Raw genomic sequence first — 24,172 nt, 5'->3', positions numbered from 1 at the left:
GTTCTACAGGGTCGCAGGCAAGCTGGAGCCTATCCCAGCTGACTACGGGCAAAAGGCAGGGTACACCCTGGACAAGTCGCCAGGTCATTACAGGGCTGACACATAGACACAGACAACCATTCACACTCACTTTAGAGTCACCAGTTAACCTAACCTGCATGTCTTTGGACTGTGGGGGAAACCAGAGCACCCAGAAGAAACCCACGCGGACAACATGCAAACTCCACACAGAAAGGCCCTCGCCGGCCACGGGGCTCAAACCCAGACCTTCTTGCTGTGAGGCAACAGTGCTAACCACTACACCACCGTGCCACCCCAGATCTACACCTTTACTACATATCTGCTTGACTAAACAGATATGTTTTCAGCCTAGACTTAAACACAGACTGTGTCTGATTCCTGAACACTACTTGGAAGGCTGTTCCATAACTGTGGGGCTTTGTAAGAAATGGTTCTGCCCCCTGATGTAGCCTTCACTATACGAGGTAGCAGCAGATAGCCTGCACCTTTTGATCTAAGTAGGCGTGGCGGGTCAAAGAGGACCAGAATTTCACTCAGGTACTGTGGTGCGAGACCATTCAGTGCTTTAAAGGTCAATAGTAGTATTTTATAATCAATACAAAATTTGATTAGAAGCCACTGCGGTGTGGATAAGACAGGGGTGATGTGGTCATATTTTCTAGTCCAAGTAAGGACTCTTGCTGCTGCATTTTGAACTAACTGGAGCTTGTTTATGCACTTATTGGAACATCCAGACAGTAAGGCATTACAATAATCCAACCTGGAGGTAACAAAAGCATGAACTAGTTTTTCCGCGTCATGTAGTTACATTAAATTTCTTATCTTAGCAATATTTCTGAGATGAAAGAAAGCTATCCGGGTAATGTTATCAATGTGATTTTCAAATGAAAGCCTGGGGTCAATAATCACTCCGAGGTCTTTTACTGCTGCACGTGAAGAAACAGAAAAGCCATCCAGAGTTACTGTGTAATCAGAAAACTTACTTTTCACTGCATGTGGTCCTAGTACAAGTACTTCAGTCTTGTCAGAGTTAAGCAGAAGGAAACTAATAATCATCTAGTGTCTCATGTCCTTTACACATTCCTCAATTCTATTAAGCTGGTGTCTCATCAGGTTTTACAGAAATATATAACTGTGTGTCATCAGCATAACAGTGGAAATTAATACAATGTTTACAAATAATATCACCTAGAGGTAACATATAAAGAAAAAGCAGTGGACCCAAGATAGAACCTTGTGGAACACCAAACTTTACCTCAGTACATCTAGAAATATCACCATTTATATCAACATACTGATCACGATCAGTTAAATAAGACCTGAGCCAGGAGAGGGCCATTCCCTTAACTCCCACAGCATTTTCTAGTCTATCCAGAAGAATGGAATGATCAATGGTATCAAATGCTGCACTAAGGCAGCTGGGCCATAGAAGGTTCACGCTGCACGCTGCATGCTGCACGCTACACGCTACACGTTCACGTGAAGAACCGGACCCTGGGCCATTAAACTTCATGCTTGGATGTTCACGTGTTGCGTCTGTTCTACTTTGACCGAGTAACCAACAATATGGACTCTTCGGATGACGACGATTGCCTCATTCTGCTTTTACTGAGACAGAGGAAGAGAAAAAGGAACAGATTTGGAGCCGAGAACACTTCCTTCTGAGAGAAACCCGTGGTGAATTTCACCGAACATTCTATAATCTGCTTGACAATCCCAATGAAGAACTATTTTTCAATTATACCATTCAATTATATTTTTTCTGAAGTTTTCCCCTGAAAGCATAGAGTTATCTCCCTAGACCCGTTCTGATTGGCTGGCGCGGCGGTGACCGCATGCATTGACTGGAATTTCCATCTTCACGCCTAGAAAAAAGTGTGCATGTTCATTTCTCGCTTCACGCGTGAAGTGTGCAGCGTGCAGCGTGCAACGTGAACGCCGTTCTATGGCCCAGAGCAAGTCATGCTACGTTTGTCCACTTTTCTTTACACGCGTGTAGCGTGCAGCATGCAGCGTGAACCTTCTATGGCCCAGCTGCCTAAGGCCAAGCAACACAAGCAGTGAGACACAGCCCTGATCAGACGCCAACAGTAGGTCATTTACTACTTTAACCAGAGCTGTCTCTGTGCTATGATTAGGTCTAAATCCTGACTGATACATTTCATGGATGTTATTCCTATGTAAATATAAGCATAACTGCTGTGCCACAGCTTTTTCAAGGATCTTGGAGATAAAGGGGAGGTTTGATATTGGCCGATAATTGGACAGCTGACAGGGATCAAGGTCAGGTTTTTTAATCAGGGGTTTGATAACTGCTAGTTTAAAGGATTTGGGTACATAGCCAATCCTAAGAGAAGAATTTATTATTTTTAGAAGCGGTTCAATTACTTCAGGTATTATCTGGTTGAATAGATGTGTAGGTAAGGGATCTAGCACACAAGTTGAGGCTTTTGATGCCGAGATTAATGAAAGTAATTCAGTTTCTTTTAGGGGAGTAAAACATTCTAATTGATGATCTGATAGTTATATTGTTAACTACAGGGTCACCTACATCGTCTGACCTTAAATTAGTAGTTTGAATTTTCTGTCGGATATTCTCAATTTTGTCATTAAAAACATTCATGAAATCGTTGCTACTACATACTACAGGTGTGCATGTGTCTATAGTGGACTTATTCCTGGTTAATTTTGCAACAGTATTAAATAGGAATCTAGGATTATTTTTGTTATCTTCAATTTGGGAGGAGAGATATGTTGATCTAGCAGCACTAAGAGCTTTTCTATACATCAGGAAGCTCTCCTTCCACGCTAATTTGAATACTACCAATTTTGTTTGATGCCATTTACGTTCCAATTTTCAAGTGGTCTGTTTTAATGTGCACGTGTCATCATTATACCAGGGTGCTAATTTTTTGTCTCTGACCATTTTCCTTTTAAGAGGAGCTACATTATCTAAGGTATGGCGGAATGGTGACTTTAAGCATTCAGTTGCCTGATCAAGTTCTGCAGGGGCTGACAGTGACCCAATCAAAGTTGATAACACTGGGGGATCATTTATAAAGCTCTGTGCAGTAGTTGACATGAATGTACGTTTAATACAGTAGTGTGGTGAGGTGCATATATTATTACTCAGACATATTTTGAATGAGATGAGATAATGATCTGAGAACTTCAGACTGTGGAAGTATGACTATATTTTCTATGTTTAACCTGAATGTTAGTATTAGATTGAGGGTGTGACCACCATTATGGGTCGATCCTATGACATTCTGATTAATCCCTCCGGAATCTAAAATGGACACGAACAAATCACTGAGCTACTTTATGCAGATATCCAGGTCATATTTGCGAACTCAGCAGAAGAACTTCAGAAAGTCCTTTTGTTGTATGGTAACACCTTGAAATGATTTGGCTTGCAGCTGTCTTATGACAAGACCGAGACAAAGGTGTTTAACATAGATGAAGAACTGATGCAATGGGAGAGTTTGATTACTCTTGGAGAAAACAAGATAAAGAATGTCAGAAACTTCAAGTATCTAGGATATACTATTACAAACTCCGAGCTCACCGTATCCTCCATCCATGCAAGAATTGGTGCAGCATTCCAGAAGTGGAACAAATTAAAGCATGTATTAACTGCCAAACGCATAAAGCTGGCAACCAGAGTTAAATTCTTGACCATGTGTATAAGATCACGCCTTCTCTATAGCGTCCAAGCATGGGAAATGTCAGAGTATGAGCTCAATAAGGTGGAAGTGATCTGGCATGGTTTTCTTAGAAAAATGGTCTGTGGAGGCTTTGAACGTAAGAATGTTCCGAAGGTTGATCATGAGAAAGATAACGACTCAAAAACACAAGTAGAGGGTGATGTTGACTGGAGCTTTAAGATCTCCAATAAACAACTACAGGATATAACCAAGACACTCTCGATTCGAGACTTCTGCCATTTGCAACACCTTAAATATACGGCATACGTATGCCGGCTGGAAAACAATGAACCCCAGAAACAGGTGATGTTCGATATACGTAATCCAAGAAAGATATGGAATAAAGTGGAAAGGTTGCTTAACATCGATGCTCAGCAGGCCAGAAGGAGTATGATGGATAGAGACAAATTCAAGCAACTGCTGAATCATGCATTCAGCCAGGAGTGCCCCAAGGCTAAGTAATTGCGCCTAGAGGGAAGGACAATGATGATGATGGTATTGTAGCTCCTAACTAGGAACTTTGTGTTTTTGAACTGTTATAACCTAACCTTGTTTTAACCTTATACTGAATGTTCTAATAATGTTCTCTGTTACCTGTGATATTCCCAAAATTGTGGACACCCCTACTCATTCATAGGTTTTACTGTACAGCATTTTGACCATTTTCTATATTGGAGAACAATACTGAAGACATCAAAACTATGAAATAACATCTGGAACATATATGGAATTATGTGGTAAACAAAAAAGTGTTTAAAAAGCAAACACAATGTGTCTCATATTTTAGATTCTTAAAGTATCTACCGTTTATCTTGATGACGCTTTGCACACTATTGGTATTATCTTAACCAGCTTCATGAGGTAGTCACCTGGAATGATTTTCAATTAACAGGTGTGTCTCATCAAAAGTTAATTAGTGGACGAGTTTCTTGCCTTCTTAATTTGTTTGAGATCAAACAATCAGTCATAAATAATAAAAGTACAGTAAATAGCCCTATTCAACACCACAATTGTAGTAATCCATATTATGCCAAGAACCACTCAACTAAAAGAGAAATGGCATCTATTCTTACTTTAAGACATGAAGAAGTGCCTTTTAATGGATAAAAATAAAGAAAAAACATTGAATTAGAGGGTGTGTCCAAACTGTGCCATGCTTTTCTGGAACAACACACAGTGCCAAGATGTATCTGTTTAAAGAAAATCTTTTAACTATGTTAAATGTGATGAGATGAAGTGCTTCTGCATGCGTTGTCGAGCATAACTCAAAAGATTCTTAGCTGACGTTGCTAGCCTTGTTTTCTCTGCAAATATTAGCTAGCTATATAAATCTTGTTAGAAGAGACTATTGATTTGAGTTAAGTTAGGAAAGCAACTCACATGCTAAAAATGTCACAGTTGTAGTGTATTACGAACTTAAAAATAAGCTTTTTTCATTTACTGTTTCAGATAAGTAATCAGGCCTTGAAACTAATCTTGGTGTCTAATATGTACTGGTATATCTATGTAAAATACACACAATAATTATTACCTTCAGTGTCCGACAGGTTGAGGTGAGAGTTTGGATTCAGGCCAGCCTACAGCAAACATACAGGTAGACCACCATTAATATTTAAACATTGAACATTGAAGTTAAAATTTCAGGAAATGTGGTATGAGGGTTAGCACGGATGAGTGTGAGTGCTAGGGTGTGATATTAGGAATGAGTGGATATTAGCATTAGAATTCCTCACTGCAAGTGTGGGATTCGATGTACCGCAATATCATGAACTGTCCTCTGCACTGTCCCTCACCTAAATAAATAAGCAAAACAAGCAAACAAGGAGCAGTGTGATTTCTGCCCAAATGCCATTCTGTTAGCACTTGTTGCAGTTCCCACTTTTGATCACCAGGTGAAATAAGAATTTTATGGACACTGGGGGGAGGGTACAGTGCTCCAAGATTGTGTAACATTGAGAAAAGTGAGCAAATCAATGGCACATCAACTTATGTTTAACAATTATGCGACAAAATCAAGTCATACATGACCTGATAGCCAACGAGGCACGTAGCACCGAGTTGGCTATAAGCCATGTACAACGAGATTGAGTGGAATAACTGTTTTATTCTATCCACATTCACTGAATTTTGAGAAACAGAGCATTTTTTTTCACAAATTCGATAAATAAAATTTATACAAAACGTCCAACAAAATAATTTCTGCTTAGAATGTAAACAAACCGGCAAAATTACAGTAGCAATTTGTGAAAAATGCTAGAATAATAATTCTTGAAAAATAAAAAAACCCATACATTCTTACAGGGCGGCACAGTGGTGTAATGGTTAGCATTGTTGCCTCACAGCAAGAAGGTCCGGGTTCGAGCCCCGTGGCCAGCAAGGGCCTTTCTGTGTGGAGTTTGCATGTTGTCCGCGTGGGTTTCCCCCACAGTCCAAAGACATGCAGGTTAGGTTAACTGGTGACTCTAAATTGACCGTAGGTATGAATGGTTGTCTCTGTGATGACCTGGTGACTTGTTCAGGGTGTACTCTGCCTTTTGCCCATAGTCAGCTGGGATAGGCTCCAGCTTGCCTGCGACCCTGCAGAACAGGATAAAGCGGCTAGAGGAGATGAGATACGTTCTTACCATGAAATACTTTTATTCCACATTTTATTGATTGATTTATTTATTTTTATTTTTTGGGGTTTTGTTTTTGGTTCAGCAACACGCTCTGCCATTTTTCTTTTCTCTACTCACGGAATATGAGCTGATATCCTAGTAGTAGAGTAGCCAATCAGAGCATGCAATTGCTCATATCCAGTGAATGTGGAGAGAATAATTAATTATTTGCTGAAGACGAAGTGAATATTGGTGAATAATGACTGAGATAAAGTCGAGGTTATTATTCACCGATATTCACTGAGCTTGAGGAAGGAGGAAGGAAGGACGACAAGGAGACATGGTGGTGGAACAAAGAAATGCAGAAAATTATAAAAGAGAAGAGGCTAGCAAAGAAGAATTGGGACGATCTAGCAAAGAAGAACTGGGCTGATCAGAGAGATGAGGAAGGCGGGTGGTTATACAGAGAGATGAGACAGAAGGCAAAAAGATTGGTAGTGAAGGTGAAGTTCCAAGATGGTGGTGCGCACACACGCAGTGGCTCCTCTCTGTCCTGACAGAATGGTGTTTTCATGTTTTTTTGTGTTTTAAAACAGTGTGTATCTGTTCGCCTTTGTCACGTCCATCAGTCTCAAGGCGCACATACTCCCATGAGTTTCTGCTCGACATCTGCAGAACTATATTCATGGATATAAATCCAGCGGATGCAGAAGTGCTATGCGACTGCGTTTTGCTCCGGAGGCCTGCTCAATCACTGACCCCCACTCCTGCATCCAGCCCGCAGTGGAAGCGCCACAGGTGGAACATGCGGAAGCAGAAGAGAGGCAAGCTCGGAGGTATCCGGGCTAGGCTAGTGGCTAGCCCTCACCGGCCGGCTATCCCTACCATCACTCTGACCAACGTACGCTCGCTGGACAACAAGCTGGATTATGTCTGCCTACTCTGCTCATCTTTTAAGTCTGTGAGTGAGTGCTGTGTCCTTGTGTTTGTGGAAACATGGCTTAATGACAGCGTCCCGGACTGTGCCATTCAGCTAGCCCGGCTAACATACTACCAGTCAGAGTGCTAGTCGAGGGGGGGAAGACTCGCAGTGGAGGACTCTGTGTTTACATCAGTGATGCCTGGTGCCGTGATGCTGTTGTGGTCTGCAAACACTGCTCACCACTGGTGGAATTTATAATTATTAAATGCCGGCCATTCTACCTGCCAAGGGAATTTACAGCCATATTGCTGGTAGCAATATACATCCCTCCCAGCTCCAATAACAACAGGAGTGAAGCACTGAATGAACTCTATCAGCTCATCAGTGAGCAGCAGACAGCCCACCCAGATGCCTTCCTCATCCTGGCTGGGGATTTCAATCATGCAAACCCCAAGAGTGTGTTTCCAAAACTCTATGGTCATATCAACTTTCCCACACGTGGAAACAATACTCTGGACAATGTTTACACCACTGGTGCCATGGTGGCGGCCCGCGGGCCGGATCCGGCCCGAATGAACATCTAATCCGGCCCCCTTGCTGATGGCCCTCTAATCGTTCGGCTGGCAGAGAGCCATCAATGTCTGCCGCACCCCATCGAACAATTATTACAGAACAATTGCCTGTCTTTCACTGCCGATCGCATTGACGTCAGAGGCGGAGATTTGCCTGATGGCGCCTGCCATTTGCATCGGTCCAATTCGCGCCACAGACTGTTTAAAATTATCTGAAAATGACATCCACCAGGGCCTTCCCTATCACACCGATGTGCGTTGGTTGAGCCGAGGCGCAGTGCTCAAACGGTTCTACAAATTACGCAAAGAGATAGCTGAGTTCATGCAGGCGAAAGGGAAGCCTGTGGAGGAATTGGACGACACCGAATGGACCAGGGACCTTGCCTTTTTAGTGGACATTACCGAACACCTGAACTTATTGAATGTTAATATGCAAGGTCGCAACAAACTCGTTACCGAGTATTACGACGGTGTCCGTGCGTTTCAACGTAAACTTGCGTTATGGAAGGCACAGCTCTGTCAGTGCAATGCAGCCCACTTCCCCTGTTTGAAATCTCTGTCTGTCAGTCATCAGAGCATGGACAAGTATGCAAACTTGCTTTCCGGTCTCATGCACGAGTTTGCCAATCGATTCACGGTTTTCACTGAACTGGAAAAGGACTTTGCGTTTTTTGGCTCTCCATTCACCACGGATGCTTCCGAGGTCCCCGAGGCGATGCAAATGGAACTGATAGACTTGAAATGCTGCACGCGGTTGAAGGACATGTACAAATCTGTTGGTATTGAATCATTCTACCAATCGTTGCCACCTGAGTACCCGACTATCACTGCATTTGCAGGTAAAATACTCTGTATGTTTGGGACAACATGTTTATGTGAGCAGGCATTTTCAGTTATGAATATTAATAAATCGAAAATGCGCAATCGTATGACACATGGACATCTCAATGATGTCATGAAAATAGCCACGGCCCAGAGCCTGTCCCCCAATGTGGACAAGCTGGTGAAAAATAAAAGGCTTCTGGCTTCGACATGTAAAATGTAGCTGGCTTGTCTGCCCATGTAACATAGTGCTGTGAAGTAATGATTGGGAGGGTATGTTTGTGGGAGTTTGTGGGAGTTGTTTAAGTTAATGTACTATCTGTTATTTATGTCTTTTTATTATTAAGTTCTAGTGAATATTTAGTCACTTGGCCTGTTGGTGGAGTACTTAACCTTGGCACATCTTTTGACTTCTTTAGGGCTACTTAGGGCCATCTTTTTTAATTGGCCTAATTAGGCCTGTGTATTGACATGGTTTTATGTGCAAGTTGTCAATAAATCTGATCAAAGTAATTTACAGTTTAGTTGTGTTTTTATGTGTCCTTGTCCATTTTGTTGTTTTTTTATTATTTAAAAAAAACAAATTTATAAATAATATTTATATTCATAAATGATATCAAATAGTATGTCTATTTGTTTAGTGTTTGGTCTTGTCACGCCGGTAATGCGGCCCCCTGAGGTCCCACTTGAAAACAATCTGGCCCCCTGACCAATTTCACCCTGGCACCCCTGGTTTACACCATGCATAAAGATGCCTACAAAGCCCTACTCCTCCCCCACCTTGGGGCCTCAGAGCACTCCACTGTTATGCTAATGCCAGCATACAGGCTGCTGGTTAAAGTCACCAAACCAGCTAAAAAACAGATATGTGTGTGGCCAGAGGGGTCCTCAGAGGCACTCCAGGACTGTTTTTCCACCACTGACTGGAGCATGTTCAGACAGGCGGCCACCTACAGCAACATCACAGATCTCCAGGAGAACATGGAGACCGTCACCGCCTACTTTAGGAAGTGCATGGATGACATTACAGTCACCAGAACCATCTCCATTCGGGCCAATCAGAAGCCATGGCTGACAGGGGAAGTCCACAGGCTCCTGTGGGCTCGGAACACCGCCTTCAGAGCTGGGGACGAGGTGGGCCTGAGGACAGCTAGGGCCAATCTGTCACGAGGCATCAGGGTGGCCAAGAGACAGTATTCCAGGAACATTGCTGACCATTTCAATGACAGCAGAGACACCAGGAACCTGTGTGGGGGGGATTCAGACCATCACAGACTACAAACTACAGACTACAGACTACCTGTGACAACTCCACATCTCTGTTGAATCAGTTGAATAACTTCTTCGCTCCCTTTGAGGCAGACAACAGCACCAAGGCACAGAAGACCCCACCACCTCCCAGCGACCAGGTGTTGATGCTGTCCCCAGACAGCGTGATGAGAGCTCTCAGGATGACAAATGCATGAAAAGCCCCGGTTCCTGATAACATTCCTGGTCATGTCCTGAGAGACTGTGCTGAGGAGCTCACTCACAGATGTCTTTACAGACATCTTCAACATCTCGCTGAGCCAGGCTGTTGTCCCCACGTGCCTCAAAACCACCACCATCATCCCGGTCCCGAAGAAGCCATCTCCCTCCTGCTTCAATGACTACTGCCCTGTCGCACTCACTCCCATCCTCATGAAGTGCTTCGAGCGGCTAGTCATGCAGCATATCAAGTCTGCCCTCCCCCCTGCCCTGGACCCTTTCCATTTTGCATATCAGTCCAACTGTTCGACTGATGACGCCATCTCCACTGCCCTCCACTCAGCCCTCACCCACCTGGAGACAAAAGACTCATATGTCAGAATGCTGTTCATAGACTTTAGCTCAGCATTCAACACAATCATTCCTCAGCAACTCATTCATAAACTGGACCAGCTGGGACTTAACACCTCCTTGTGCAACTGGCTGCTGGACTTCCTGACGGGGAGACCACAGGCTGTACAGGTCGGCAGCAACTCCTCCAGCACCATCACATTGAACACGGGGGCCCCCAAGGATGTGTGCTAAGCCCCCTCCTCTTCACTCTGCTGACACATGACTGCACACCAACATCCAACTCAAATCTCTTCATTAAGTTTGCGGATGACACGACTGTGGTGGGTCTCATCAACAATGGCAATGAGACAATCTACAAGAGTGAGGTGAGCTGCTTGGCCATGTGGTGCAAGGACAACAATCTCCGTCTGAACGTGGAGAAGACAAAGAAGATTGTTGTGGACTTCAGGAGAGAGCACACCCAGCATGCTCCACTATCTATCGACAGTGCTGCAGTGGAGAGGGTGAGCAGCACCAAGTTTCTGGGTGTACACATCTCTGAAGACCTGTCCTGGAGCAACAACACTGCATCACTGGCCAAAAAAGCCCAACAGCGTCTGTACTTCCTTCGCAAACTGAGGAGAGCAAGAGCCCTGGCCCCCATCATGCACACTTTCTACAGAGGCACCATCGAGAACATCCTGACCAGCTGCATCACTGTGTGGTACGGCGCCTGCACCGTGTCCTGCTGCAAGGCACTGCAGCGCATTGTGAGAGCAGCTGAGAGGATCATTGGGGTCTCTCTCCCTTCTCTAATGGATATTTATAACTCCCACCTCACCCGCAAAGCCATCAGGATTGCAGGTGACCCCACCCATCTCACAGCCTCTTCAGTCTGCTGCCGTCAGGGAGGAGACTGCGGAGTCTCCAGGCCAAAACCAGCAGGCTCAAGAACAGTTTCTTTCACCAGGCGGTCAGGAGGCTCAACTCCCTCCCTGTTCTGCCCCTCCTCCCCTCTCTGCCCCCTGCCACAAATTCTGCTCGCACACCCCCCTGCCCCCCCTTCAGCATCTGACATGTCATCCTCACAGTTCCCCCCCAAACACACACACACACACACACACATCTCATCGTTAATTAACACACTGAACTCAGGGACCACACATCTCACTTTACCTCGCTCATTTGCACTATTCCGCACTACCTCACCTTAACAGCTGCTAGTTTGTTTATACTGCTTATTTCATGTTTACCTGCTATACCTCAAGTGCCCTTGACTGTTTGTTTATTTGCACCAATTTACGCGTGTGTGTGTGTGTGTGTGTGTGTGTGTGTGTGTGTGTATATATGAGTGTTTAGTCTACATCTAGTTCTTATCTAGAGTGTTTATATTGTTTGAGTGTTTAGTCTGTCTAGTTCTTATCTTGTGTTTATACTGTTTATATTGTCTGTTTATGAGTGTTTAGTCTATGTCTAGTTCTTATCTAGTATTTATACTGTTTATATTGTTTGAGTGTTTAGTCTGTGTCTAGTTCTTATCTAGTGTTTATACTGTTTATATTGTTTGTTTGTTTTTTCAATTATTCTATTTTTATTTTTATTTATTGCATTGCTTGTTTGCACCATGGGTCAGAGAGGACTGAAATTTCATCTGTGCTGTATGTCGAGCATGTATAGCATATTTGACAATAAAGTTGACTTGACTTGAAAGCAGATGAATACCAGGAGTTTTACAAAAGACTGGAGACCAAAGAAGGAGAGAAAGACCTGTACAGACCAGCTAGGCAGAGAAACAGGGAAGCGAGGGATCTACAGCAGGTAAGAGCGATGAAAGATGTAAATGGAAATGTGCTGACAAATAAAGAGAGTGTATTAAGAAGGTGGAAAGAGTACATTGAGGATTCATTAAATTAGGAGAATCCAAGAGAGAAAAGGTCAGATTCATTGGAGATAGCAAATCAGGAAGCAGAGTTGGTTAGTAAGGATGAGGTGAGGGCAGCCATGAAAAGAATGAAGACTGGGAAAGTTGGACCAGATGGTATCCCCATTGAGGCTTGGAAATGTTTGGGTGAGACGGCTTGTGGAGTTCCTAACGAGATTGTTTCATAAGATCCTTGAGAATGAGAACATGTCAAATGAATGGAGAAAGAGTGTACTAGTCCCAATATACAAGAATAAGGGAGCTGTACAGCGCTGCAGTAATGACAGAGGGATAAAATTGATAAGCCACACCATGAAGTTATGGGAAAGAGTATTGGAGGCAAGATTGAGAAGAGAGGTAGCAATCTGTGAACAGCAGTATGGGTTCATGCCAAGGAAGAGCACGTCGGATGCAATTTTTGCTTTAAGAATGTGAATGGAGAAGTACAGGGAAGGCCAGAGAAAGCTACAGTGGTGCTTGAGTTTGTGAACCCTTTAGAATTTTCCATATTTCTGCATAAATATGACCTAAAACATCATCAGATTTTCACACAAGTCCTAAAAGTAGATAAAGAGAACCCAGTTAAACAAATGAGACACAAATATTATACTTGGTCATTTATTTATTGAGGAAAATTATCCAATGTTACATATCTGTGAGTGGCAAAAGTATGTGAATCTTTGCTTTCAGTATCTGGTGTGACCCCCTTGTGGAGCAATAATTGCAACTAAACATTTCCGGTAACTGTTGATCAGTCCTGCACACTGGCTTGGAGGAATTTTAGCCCATTTCTCCGTACAGAACAGCTTCAACTCTGGGGATGTTAGTGGGTTTCCTCACATAAACCGCTCGCTTCAGGTCCTTCCACAACATTTCAATTGGATTAAGGTCAGGACTTTGACTTGACCATTCCAAAACATTAACTTTATTTTTCTTTAACCATTCTTTGGTAGAATGACTTGTGTGCTTAGGGTCATTGTCTTGCTGCATGACCCACCTTCTCTTGAGATTCAGTTCATGGACAGATGTCCTGACATTTTCCTTTAGGTGGAGGGATCGCAAATATATTCAAAGTCTCTTTTCAATGTAAACAATCCTCACTTGGTGATTTTATGTCCTTTGAACACTTATGTGCACTTGTTACATGCTCTCCTAACATATTATTATTAACTATTTATAGGCCTCCGAGACATTCAGCCAAAGTCTTTCTTGAAGAGTTTGGTGAACTGTTATCAGTCATTTGCTTAGAGTTTGATTGTCTTATTATATCTGGGGATTTTAACTTGCATGTAGATAATACTGATAACATTTATGCCAAAGAACTACTTGCAATTATCGACAACTTCAACCTAGTACAACATGTACAGGGGCCGACCCACTCTTGTGGTCATACTCTTGACCTCGTCATCACAAAGGGTCTTACTGTTTCTAATACTGTTGTTGACCTGGCCTTATCCGATCATTTCTGTGTTTTCTTTGATGTTTCTATGTCTCCTCACATTCAGAATAGCTCAACGACTATAGGTAGGAGAGTCATAAAAGACAACACATGTGCTCTCTTTGAGCAAGCTCTCTCGCAGAAATCAACCAAAATGTCAGACTCTGTAGATGATTTACTGGAATTTTTAAATTTAAATATGACCCAAATTATGGATGATATTGCTCCATTCAAAATCAAAAGAGTCAATGATGAGCAGAAAGCACCATGGAAGCAGTACCCGGCTGTTAAACTGCTAAAGAGAGAATGTAGAAAGACTGAAAGAAAATGGCACAAATCTAAACTTCACATTCATTATCAAATCCATAAGGAAATGCTTTGTAATTATAATTATGAAATTTGTAAAGCAAGACAGTCTTTCTTCTCCAACATCATCAGCAGGAATATGAACAATGCCCCGTGTGCTATTTTCAACAGTAGAGAAGCTAACTAATCCCCCACCACAATTAGCACCTGAACTTCTCTCAGTTAATAAATGCAATGAGTTTGCATCCTTTTTCAAAGGTAAAATTGATAAAATAAGGCAGAATATTCCTCATAATATATCTCAGTTGCAAAAAATTGAAAAACTGCAATCACCAATGACACAGATAGATAACTTCAACACAATGTCAGAATTTTGTTTAATTGATTATGAGACTCTTGAAAAAACTGTACAAAATCTCAGTTCCTCAACATCTGAATTGGACATTCTGCCCACCAACTTTTTTAAGTCTGTTCTTCATCTTATAATTACAGATGTGCTTCAAATTATAAATACATCCCTGGAGACTGGCGTTGTTCCTGTGTCCCTAAAAAAAGCCATTGTAAAGCCCCTTCTTTAAAAAAATAATCTGGATCCTTCAGTATTAAATAACTGCAGGCCAATATCAAATTTACCATTCATCGGGAAAATCCTTGAAAAAATTGTCTTCAATCAATTAACTGCCTTCTTGATAGCAAACAGCCGTTTTGATAATTTTCAGTCAGGATTTCGTGCCAATCATAGCACTGAAACAGCGCTGATTAAAGTTATAAATGACATACGTCTTAATACTGATGCAGGCAAAACATCGGTCCTGGTATTACTGGACCTCAGTGCAGCTTTTGATACTATTGATCACAACATACTGCTATATCGACTTGAACACTGGGTTGGATTGACTGGTAAAGTTATCAATTGGTTAAATTCATACTTAAAAGATAGAAGCTTTTTTGTTACCATGGGAAATTGTTCCTCAACGTCAATGTCCTTGACCTGTGGTGTCCCCCAGGGGTCGATTCTTGGACCATTACTTTTCAACCTTTATATGCTCCCACTTGGGCAAATTATCAATAAAAATTAAATTTTGTATCACTGCTATGCAGATGACACCCAAATTTATTTTGCTCTATCGCCTAATGATTATGCCCCCCTTGAATGTCTCTACCAGTGTATCGATCAAATCAATAGCTGGATGTCACAAAATTTTCTTCAGCTGAACACAGATAAAACAGAAGTAATTCTATTTGGAAAAAAAGATGAAAGACTCAAGATTACCACTATTCTTGACACAAAAGGGATGAAAACTAAAGAAATGGTTAAAAATCTTGGTGTTTTCATTGACAGCGAGCTAAACTTTGACAGTCACATGAAAGCAATCACTAAAACAGCATTTTATCACCTAAAAAACATTTCCAAACTAAGAGGACTTATGTCAAAAAATGATCTGGAAAAACTAATACATGCCTTCATCTCTAGTAGGGTTGATTACTGCAATGGCCTTTTCACAGGCCTGCCAAAAAAGACCATCAAACGACTTCAGCTGGTTCAAAATGCAGCGGCTAGGGTTCTCACACGAACAAAAAGAACAGAGCACATTACTCCAATTCTAAGGTCCCTTCTCTGGCTTCCAGTAAGCTACAGAATTGACTTTAAAGTATTGCTGCTGGTGTACAAATCTCTAAATGGTACAGGGCCCAATTACCTCTCTGATATGTTGCAGCGGCCTAACCCAATCAGATCTACCAGATCAAAACAGAAAAATTTACTATTAAAACCAGTTGTTAAAACAAAGTATGGTGAAGCAGCTTTTAGCTACTATGCAGTACAGCTATGGAACCAACTGCCAGAGGACATTAAAAATGCTCCTGCTGTTGGCAGTTTTAAATCTAGGTTAAAGACCAAGCTGTTTTCAGATGCTTTCTGTTAAATAATTAATATTGTCTTCTTTTTTATAATTTTTACTTTCTCTGCATGTTTTAAATTTACTTTAATTTTAACTTTATTCTATTTTATTCTTTATTCTATTCTGCTGTTTTTTTTCTCCTCCTATTTCTACTTTATTTTATTATTTTATTTCTACTATTATTTAATTCTTATTATTTTCTTTTAATTCTTTTAATTAATTGTTTTAGAATAAAAATAAAATTATTTTATGTAATTTTATTTCTCTATTGTTTACTGTTTTTGTTTTTACTTCTGTAAAGCACATTGAACTGCCATTGTGTATGAAATGTGCTATATAAATAAACTTGCCTTGCCTTGCCTTGCCTTTAGAATTCACTGGTATAATTCAAAATTCATTGTTCCATCAATGATGGCAAGCTGTCCTGGTCCAGATGCAGCAAAACAGGCCCAAACCATGATACTACCACCAGCAGGTTTCACAGATGGGATAAGGTTCTTATGCTGGAATGCAGTGTTTTCCTTTATCCAAACATAACACTTCTCATTTAAAGCAAAAAGTTTTATTTTGGTCTCATCCATCCACAAAATATTTTTCCCATAGCCTTCTGGCTTGTAGATGTGATCTTTAGCAAACTGCAGATGAGCAGCAATGTTCTTTTTGGAGAGCAGTGGCTTTCTCCTTGCAACCCTGCCATGCACACCATTGTTGTTCCATGTTCTCCTGATGGTGGACTCATGAACATTAACATTAGCCAATGTGAGAGAGGCCTTCGTTTGCTTAGAAGTTACTCTGGGGTCCTTTGTGACCTCATCAACTATTACATGCCTTGCTCTTGGAGTGATCTTTGTTGGTCAACCACTTCTGAGGAGGGTAACAACGGTCTTGAATTTCCTCCATTAGTACCTGATCTGTCTGACTGTGGATTGGTGGAGTCCAAACTCTTTAGAGATGGTTTTGTAACCTTTTCCAGCCTGATGAGCATCAACAATGCTTTTTTCTGAGGTCCTTTGTTCGTGCCATGATACACTTCCACAAACATGTGTTGTGAAGATCAGACTTTGATAGAGCCCTGTTCTTTAAATAAAACAGGGTGCCCATTCACACCTGATTGTCATCCCATTGATTGAAAACACCTGACTCTAATTTCACCTTCAACTAACTGCTAATCCTAGAGGTTCACATACTTTTGCCACTCACAGATATGTAATATTGGATCATTTTCCTCAATAAATAAATGACCAAGTATAATATTTTGTCTCATTTGTTTAACTGGGTTCTCTTCATTTACTTTTAGGACTTGTGTGAAAATCTGATGATGATTTAGGTCATATTTATGCAGAAATATGGAAAATTCTAAAGGGTTCACAAACTTTCAAGCACCACTGTACATTGTGTTTGTAGACCTGGAGATGGCAAACAATAGAGTGCTGAGAGATGAGTTATGTTACTGTATGAGAAAGTGCAGAGTGAATGAGAAGTATATTAGAGTGGTGCAAGACATGTATGAGAACAATGAAACAGCAGTGAAGTGTGCAGTTGGAACGACTGAATGGTTCAAGGTGAAGGTGGGACTCCATCAAGGATCTGCTTTGAGTCCTTTTTTGTTTGCCATAGTGATGGATAGCTTGATGGATGAAGTGAGGCAAGAGTCACCATGGAACATGATGTTTGCAGATGATATTGTGATATGTGGTGAAAGTAGAAAGGAGGTTGAGTTGGGTTTGGAGAGATGGAAGTATGCATTGGAATGAAGAGGAATGAAGGTGAGCAGTAGCAAAACAGAATACATGTGCATCAATGAGAATGGGATGAGAGTGTAGTGAAGATGCAAGGAGTAGACGTAAAGAAAGTTGGTGAATTCAAGTACCTGGGGTCAACTGTACAGGAAAATGGGGGCTGCGATAGTGAGGTGAGAAAGAGAGTGCAGGCAGGGTGGAGCAGTTGGAGAAGGATTTCAGGAGTCATTTGTGATAGGAAAGTCCCAGCAAAAGTGAAAGGTAAGATATATAAGACAGTAGTGAGACCAGCTGTGATGTATGGATTGGAGACAGTACCCTTAATGAAGAGACAGGAGGCAAAGTTGGAGGTGGCGGAGTTGAGGATGTTAAGGTTTGCGATGGGAGTGACAAGGTTGGACAGGATAAGGAATGAGCACATCAGAGGGACAGCACATGTGGAGAGCTTGGGAATTAAGCCAAGAGAGATGAGACTGAGATGGTATGGGCACATCCTGAGAAGAGATGCAGAGCATGCTGGAAGGAGAATGTTGAGGATGGAGCTGCCAGGCACACGAAAATGAGGAAGGCCAAAGAGGAGATACATGGATGTGGTGAGAGAGGACATGAAAGTGGCAGGTGTGGTAGAGAAGGATGCGAAAGACAGGGAGCAATGGAGACGAAAGATCTGCTGTGGCAACCCCTAATCGGGAACAGCCAAAAGAAGAAGAAGATTCACTGAGCCTGAGGAGGATAATTGTTTGAGTGTAAATACACAGGTGATTATTTAAAAAAAAAGAATCATATTGAAAAAAATATTTCAAACTTCAAAAGCGTCATGCAAATGTAATAAAGGCACAGTGCAGACTTGTATTACTTATATATATTTGACTCCCATAAAATACGTTGTTCTGAAATAGATAAAATAAATCCCAATTCCACCTTACCTTTGAATAGTTTTAGACCAAACTTCATAGACTCTTTAGTGCTTTTAGGAACAGCATTTTCTTTCATAATTTGTAATTCTTCCTCACTTACAGTGACAAAGCAATTGGCTGCCATTTTGCCGAGTCACTTGAGGTGATTATCGAGAAATAATCTGAATTTCTTGACCAATCAGCACACACGATTTCCAATAATCACCTGTGTATTTGTACTAATTGTCAAATAGCAAAATTTTCTAAATCCTTGGTCAATTAAAAGCAGTAACGAAATAATTTCAGATAAAATGTATGGACTTGATGACTTGGGCTTTGCTACGCATGCCCCTCAGCCACTATTTGTGTGAGGAATGATTGTGATATGCAAGTATGTACCAGGGCATTGCAAGAGCACCCGAGTTGGTCAGCGGGCTTCAGGCTGGTTAGAGGACACTGGCCCGGTGCACTCTGCTCCACTAGAGGTTGAGGTTTGTAGTATGGCGAGCGCAACATATGGTTCAGACTCCCATGACTCCCATTGTTAGGCGCTGGAGTGATTTCTAATATATCTGTATCATAAAAGCAGAGAAGAATGTGAACTAAACATTTAGAACTAGTAACTCAGAGCAACTGGAAAACATTTCTGACTCTATGATGCATTGGTTTACTGCTAGGGGAAAAGAAAACTGCAAAAAGAGCTGAATGAATGAAAACCTTCAACCTTCATAGGTGGTAAAATGTTTGAATGTTGAACAGCAGTGCTGATACTTTTTAAATTCAGCAGATTGGAAGAATAACGTATTTAATTACAAATAAAATTGCTCAACATGTTCAGTGAACACTTCATTGAAAAACAAACAAAAAAACCCATTAAACCAGGAAAGTGTGCATTTAATAATTTAGTGGTATAGTAGTAGTATTTTTCTGCATTCTGTGAAATGAATTTAAACGGATGGTTTCTGAGTCATCCCTACTGCGCCAATTCCTCTGTTGATCTGAATCTTTTCTAGTTTTCAATTTGTTTGCATGTGCTTTGAAATTTTCATGTTTTTATTTCATCAATCAGGAGTTACATCTTACTGAGCAACCGGCTAATTGTGAAATTATTACACACATTAAAAAAATACTTAACCCAATTCCAGTAATTTCAGTAATCTCCTCAGTTGTTTTCTTTGCTTTCTGCATGCCAATAATTTGACCTTCTGAAATGCAGCAACATCTTTTCCATGAGCACGGGATATGGCTTCCAACATGCTTATTAAAGAAATGAGAAGCTCCTCACTGCGTCAGTTTGGGTTAAAAGAATTGTTGCCAGCTGAAACATATTAATGACTGCAGTAATTATCCAACCAAAGGCTCTTATGTATTTGCTTATTTAAATCCAAATGGCGACTTTTTTTTTTTTTTTTTGGCCAGGCAGTGTACTTAAAGCGCATTGGTGTTGTGAAAGTCTGCTGTGAAAATTAACACTGTGTCAGTAAAGGACAACAGTGCTAGCCAAACTACAAACATGGCTACTCAGGAGTATAATGCCCAAAGAGCACAGCACCCCCTGTCACCAGCTTATTGAACTCAGCTGTCACTCAATCACAACTCATCAGCCATACTACTTAAGCCTCACTCACACTCCCTCTCATTGCGAAGTATTGTTCTGTGTTTTCCAGTCCATACCAAACCTTTCTATCTCTGCCTGATTTTAGTTATTCTGACCCTCACTATCTCTCTTTGTCTACACTTCTTGTCTCTTCTGTATTGCCCTGTTTGCCGATCAACCGACCTTTGCCTGCCTTTTGACCATGCTTCTAGTTTTGTGATGTGTCACCTTCTTCAGCGTGTATGCCCTGACTCTTCAAGCGGACCCCACAGACATAGATAAGTTCTACACAGACTTGCGAAATCTAGTATGGAACACCCCTGCAGATGATAAGGTCATTATCCTTGGCAACTTCAACGCCAGAGTGGGCCGAGATTCAGAAGCCTGGAAAGGAGTTCTCAGGAAACATGGCATTGGGAACTGCAACGGCAATGGGCATCTCCTGCTGGAGTTCTGCGCTGAGCTGCAGCTAACCATCACAAACACCATCTTCCAGCAGAAAGACAGTCTCAAGACAACTTGGATGTATCCTCAGTCCAAACATTGGCACCTTATAGATTACATCCTAGTGCGCCAACGAGACCACAGAGATGTCTTGCACACCAGAGTGATGCCCAGTGCAGAATGCCATACAGACCACCACCTTGTGCGATGCAAGCTTAACCTCCACTTCAAGCCTAAGCCAAAACGAGGAGGTCCTCCCTGGAAGAAACTCCAGATCAGCAGCCTGAAGTCAGCTGTAGTGAAAGCTGTCCTCCAAGTCAACCTTCAGTCAAAGTTGGAAGGCCCGGACTGCCCCACAGACCCTTGTCCTGAAACACTTTGGGCTCAACTGAAAACCGCCATCCTGCAGTCCCCTGAAGAAGTCTTAGGGTTCTCTGCAATGACGAACAAAGATTGGTTCGATGAAAATGACCAAGAAATCCAACAACTGCTGGTGAAAAAGAGAAATGCCCACCAGGCTCACCTTGCACAGCCTTCCTGTCCTGTGAAGAAAGCTGGCTTCTGCTCCGTATGCAGCAACCTCCAGTGCAAGCTGCAAATCATCCAGAACGAGTGGTGGACCAACCTCGCAGAGAAAATGCAGCTCTGTGCCAACACTGGTGACTACAGGGGTTTCTATGAAGCTCTAAAGGCAGTCTATGGCCCCTCTCACCAAGTGGTGAATCCTTTGCACAGTACCAACAGCCAGGCTCTCCTCACGGACAAGGCGTCCATCTTGAACTGCTGGGCAGAGCACTTCCAAACCCTCTTCAGCACCAATCGCACTGTCGACAACTCTGTGTTCCAGCTGATCCCTCAGCAGCCTATGATAGAAGAGCTGGACTTAGCGCCAACCCTCGAGGAGGTCATCAAAGCCACAGATCAACAAAAGAGTGGCAAGGCTGCAGGTGTTGATGGCATACTGCCAGAAATTTGGAAGCACAGAGGTGCAACATTGCACTCCAAACTTCAAGAACTCTTCGTGTGCTGCTGGGAACAGGGAAAACTACCGCAAGACCTCCGAGACGCTGTCATTATCACCCTGTATAAGAACAAAGGGGAAAACTCAGACTGCTCAAACTACAGGGGGATAACTCTCCTCTCCATCACAGGCAAAATCCTAGCAAGAGTTCTCCTCAACAGACTGGTACCTGCTGTTGCAGAACACCACCTCCCAGAGAGCCAGTGTGGCTTCAGAGCCAACAGGGGTACCACCAACATGGTCTTCGTGCTCAGGCAACTCCAGGAAAAATGCCATGAATAGAACAAGGGACTATATGTCACCTTTGTAGACCTGACCAAGGCGTTTGACACTGAGCAGGAAAGGCCTATGGCAGATCATGGAGCATCTAGGTTGTCCCCCAAAGTTCCTCAGCATGGTCATCTAGCTGCACGAAGATCAGCATGGTCAGGTCAGAAGCAGCAATGACCTCTCGGAGCCCTTCCCGATCATCAACGGGGTGAAGCAGGGCTGTGTCCTTGCACCAACCCTCTTTACCATCTTCTTCAGCATGATGCTTCAACAGGCCACAGAAGATCTCACAGATGAAGATGGCAGCTACATACGATACTGCACTGATGGTAGCCTGTTCAACTTGCGGCACCTACAGGCCCACACCAAGACCCTAGAGCAACTTGTCCAGGAGCTACTTTTTGCTAACAATGCCACCCTTGTAGCCCACACAGAGTCTGCTATGCAACATGTAACATCTTGCTTTGCAGAGGCAGCCAAGCTCTTCGGTCTCAAAGTCAGTCTGAAGAAGACAGAGGTTCTCCACCAGCCCGCCCCCCAGGAAGTGTACCACCCACCCTGCATTATGATTGGCAAGACAGAACTGAAGGCAGTCCAGCAGTTCACCTACCTGGGGAGCATCATATCCTCTGATGCAAAAATTGACAAGGAGGTGGATAACAGACTGGCAAAGGCAAACAGTGCCTTTGGCAGACTCTACAATCATGTCTGGAGCAACAAGCACCTGAAGAAAGCCACAAAAGTCAGTGTCTACAGAGCCGTGGTACTGACTACCCTCCTGTATGGTTCAGAGTCATGGGTCACATAGAGACACCACCTACGACTTCTAGAATGTTTCCACCAATGATGTCTCCGCTCCATCCTCAACATCCACTGCAGCGATTACGTCACAAATGTTGAAGTGCTAGAGTGAGCAGAGATCACCAGCATCGAGGCCATGCTGATGAAAACGCAGCTACGCTGGGCAGGGCACATCTCCAGAATGGAGGATTATCATCTGCCCAAGATCATCCTCTACGGCGAACTCTCTACTGAGCACCGCAACAGAGGAGCACCAAAGAAGAGATTCAAAGACCCTTTGAAGAAATCCCTGTGATCCTGCCACATCGACCATCATCAGTGGTCAGCCCTTGCCACTGACCGAGAGGCTTGGCGACACACTGTTCATCAGTCAGTCTCCTCCTTTGAGAACAACTGCAGAGCTGCCCTTGAAGTGAAGTGCAGTAGAAGGAAGAACCGCATTGCCACAGCACCAACCCCAGACTCATCATTCCCGTGCAGCCGCTGTGACCAAGTGTGCCTGTCACGTATCGGCCTTGTCAGCCACCAGCGAGCCTGCGCCAGCCGTGGACAACGGCCTTAAATCTTCGCTAGTGAAGCCAAGACAAACCTTTCTATCTCTGCCTGATTTTAGTTATTCTGACTCTCACTATCTCTCTTTGTCTACACTTCTTGTCTCTGTATTGCCCTGTTTGCCGATCAACCAACCCTTGCCTGCCTTTTGACCACGCTTCTAGTTTTGTGATTTGGCTTTGTTACAAGTTTGCTCCCCACTCTCCCCTGCAAATACAACCATAAGCGCCTGCACTCTGACACACTGTTGCAGGATCCACATGTTAATTCTTCTTGACAAACAGCCATGAAAGGTGTAGCAAAGAAAGAGAACAGTAAATAATAAAAATATAGATAATAAAATAGCCCTATTCTATACCACAACTGTAGCAATCCATATTATGTCAAGAACTGCTCAACTAAGAAAAGAGAAACGACATCCGTCATTACTTTAAGACATGAAGAAGTGTCTTTTAATTATTCATCCATCCATTATCTGTAGTCACGGGCAAGCTGAAGCCTATCCCAGCTGACTATGGGTGAGAGGCGGGGTACACCCTGAACAAGTTGCCAGGTCATTGCAGGGCTGACACATAGAGACAAACAACCATTCACACTCACATTCATACCTACAGTCAATTTAGAGCCATCAGTTAAAATAACCTGCATGTCTTTGGACTGTGGGGGAAAACGGAGCACCTGGAAGAAACCCACTCAGACACGGGGAGAACATGCAAACTCCACACAGAAAGGCTTTTGTCGGCCACTGGAATTACATCCTGACCCTCTTTTGGTGGACATTTTTCTTTTCCTTAATTGTAAAGCAACTTTGCATGTGAGAAAAGCACTATATAAATTGAACTTTT

The 24,172-nt window shown here is 42.6% G+C and overlaps 1 protein-coding gene across 1 annotated transcript in view; it reads right to left on the bottom strand.

Moving 5' to 3' along the window:
* Nucleotides 1-24,172, bottom strand: part of LOC132870623 (venom phosphodiesterase 1) — a 217,302-nt gene that overhangs the window by 71,211 nt on the left and 121,919 nt on the right. The window contains exons 18-19 of the mRNA XM_060904353.1: nt 19,042-19,214; nt 5,260-5,305 (exon numbers count right to left, since the gene is read on the bottom strand). Coding sequence (XP_060760336.1) covers nt 5,260-5,305; nt 19,042-19,214 — 219 coding nt within the window. The remainder of the gene's footprint in view (nt 1-5,259; nt 5,306-19,041; nt 19,215-24,172) is intronic.

This window comes from Neoarius graeffei, chromosome 2 (genome assembly GCF_027579695.1).
Source record: "Neoarius graeffei isolate fNeoGra1 chromosome 2, fNeoGra1.pri, whole genome shotgun sequence".
NCBI classification, from domain to species: domain Eukaryota; kingdom Metazoa; phylum Chordata; class Actinopteri; order Siluriformes; family Ariidae; genus Neoarius; species Neoarius graeffei.
Note: the sequence above shows the minus strand (reverse complement) of the source record. Positions and strands in the feature narration are given on the sequence as shown.